This window comes from Cervus canadensis, chromosome 2, assembly GCF_019320065.1.
Source record: "Cervus canadensis isolate Bull #8, Minnesota chromosome 2, ASM1932006v1, whole genome shotgun sequence".
Lineage (NCBI taxonomy): Eukaryota > Metazoa > Chordata > Mammalia > Artiodactyla > Cervidae > Cervus > Cervus canadensis.
The window spans coordinates 58,208,176-58,210,345 of record NC_057387.1 but is presented as its reverse complement, the minus strand read 5'-3'; the positions used below and the strand labels follow the sequence as shown (position 1 = coordinate 58,210,345).

Here is a 2,170-nt window from a genome sequence, read left to right as displayed (position 1 = left end):
GGATCACGCTATGGTATAAGAACTGAAAGTATTTAGTATTTCTGGCCAGGGCATAGATTTTGAAAGGGGGAAGAGAGGAAGAGGTCATAGGGAAATGGAAAGCAAATTGAGGTCTATAGAGAGGTTTTGATCACAGCCTAAGGTATATTTCAAACTGAGTTTAAAGAGAAGCCTTTAAAAGAGGGTAGTAAAATCATCTTTGTGTTTTTTAAAAAAGATTGTCCTGATTGAAGAGAGATGCGACTGAAATCAAAACCAATTAAGAGCCTACTGTTCTAACAGACTAAATGGCAATAGTATGCAGAATTGAAATTGTTCCAGTGGGGTGGGTTTGCATACATATTTAAGAAGTACTATCGCCCCCGCCGGAGCCGCCGCTGCCAGCGACATGTTCAAGGTAATTCAGAGGTTTGTGGGGCTGGGCAGCCTGAGCCTGCTCACCTTCAAGGTCTATGCATCATCAAAAAAGGACTCACCTCACAAAGATACTGTGAAGGTTAATGAGCTTTCACTCTGCTCCATTCCTGAGGATCAGTCTAAATATGTGGAAGAACCAAGGACCCAACTTGAAGAAAGCATCTCTCATCTCCAACATTATTGCGAACCATATACAAGTTGGTGTCAGGAAAAGTACTCCCAAAATAAGCCCAAGATGCAAAGTTTGGTTCAATGGGGGTTAGACAGCTATGAATATCTCCAAAATGCACCTCCTGGATTTTTTCCAAGACTTGGTGTTATTGGTTTTGCTGGAGTTGTTGGACTCGTTTTGACTAGAGGTTCAAAGATACAGAAGCTTGTGTATCCGCCTGGTTTCATGGGATTTGCTGCCTCTCTTTATCATCCACAACAAGCCATTGTATTTGTCCAGGTCAGTGGAGAGAAACTGTATGACTGGGGTTTACAAAGCTACATTGTCGTAGATTTGTGGAAGGAGAGCTTTCAAAAGTCAGGAAATGTGAAGAACTCGTCTGGAAATAAGTAGAATACTCCATGCTCTGCCCATTTTAATCAGGTAAACATTGGAAACTCCATATGGTAAATCAGTATTTCTGCAGAAAAATGGCAGAGAAGTCAGTCTTGAATGTAGTAAATTGGCATTCTTCTGGAAAAACTATTCTAGGTCTCTTTGTTATCTTGGGTGATGCCGTACTCCAAGTGGACTAATCTGAAATTCTTCCACCTAGAGATAATGTATAAGCCTTAGAACTCCTCGTTCTCATGTGGCTATTTATGTACATAATTAAAGATCTAAGTTAAAAAGAAAAAAGAAGAAGAAGTACTATCAACAGGTTTGGGGCTTCCCTGGTGGCTCAGAGGTTAAAGCGTCTGCCTGCAGTGCAGGAGACTCGGGTTCGATCCCTAAGTTGGGAAGATCCCCTGGAGAAGGAAATGGCAACCCACTCCAGTATTCTTGCTTGGAGAATCCCATGGAGGGAGGAGCCTGGTGGGCTACAGTCCATGGGGTCGCAAAGAGTCAGACATGACTGAGTGACCAAAAAAAAAAAGAAATCAACAGGCTTAGATGATTTATAGAGAAAGAGAGTAAGAAGGATCCCTCGTCCCTGTTAGTCCAAACCTTACCTTAGGCTCACATATGTTTGGGACAGATGAAAACTGTTCCTTAAAAGAAGTTTATTATTTACAGTTTCTACATATGGAATTTTTTTTCAAGTTTATCTTTCATGAGCTATTTGGGAATGCAGTCTGAGGTGTGTGCCAAGGAGAACTGATTTGAAAGTATAATAAAAAATCAGTCTTAGAATTTTATAAAAATATTAAAAATAATTTAGATGGGAAAAAGAATATTTAGAAAATAGTAAAATATTCTGATACAATACCACAAGTATATATACAAAAGACGCAATTATAATACAATGAGTTATTTCTCATAGTTCAACCAATACATTCTTGCCATGAGGCTGAGAATACAGTTCACATAATGATATTTAAAATAAATCACTAAATAATAAAGCAAATTAAAGGACTATTTTAATATTTAGTAATTTAAAAATAAAGAAAAGCATAAGCTATACCATTTCAAAAATCTCTTCCCCATTCTCCTGCTGAATAAGGAAACCTTAGGTGTGTTGGTTCTACAACTTCAAGGGAGGAAATTGCTATATTTTGAAGGGAAACAAATTACTCTTTGTAGAAGGGAGGATGAGATGTA

At 38.4% G+C, this 2,170-nt stretch overlaps 1 protein-coding gene across 1 annotated transcript; it reads left to right on the top strand.

Annotated features, from left to right (window-relative positions):
• The first annotated feature begins 364 nt into the window (after positions 1-364).
• LOC122427695 (MICOS complex subunit MIC26-like) lies at positions 365-1,069 on the top strand. Its single transcript, XM_043447376.1, has one exon. The coding sequence runs from the start codon at positions 389-391 to the stop codon at positions 980-982; it is 594 nt and encodes a 197-aa protein (XP_043303311.1). The 5' UTR covers positions 365-388; the 3' UTR covers positions 983-1,069.
• The last annotated feature ends 1,101 nt before the right edge of the window (positions 1,070-2,170 follow it).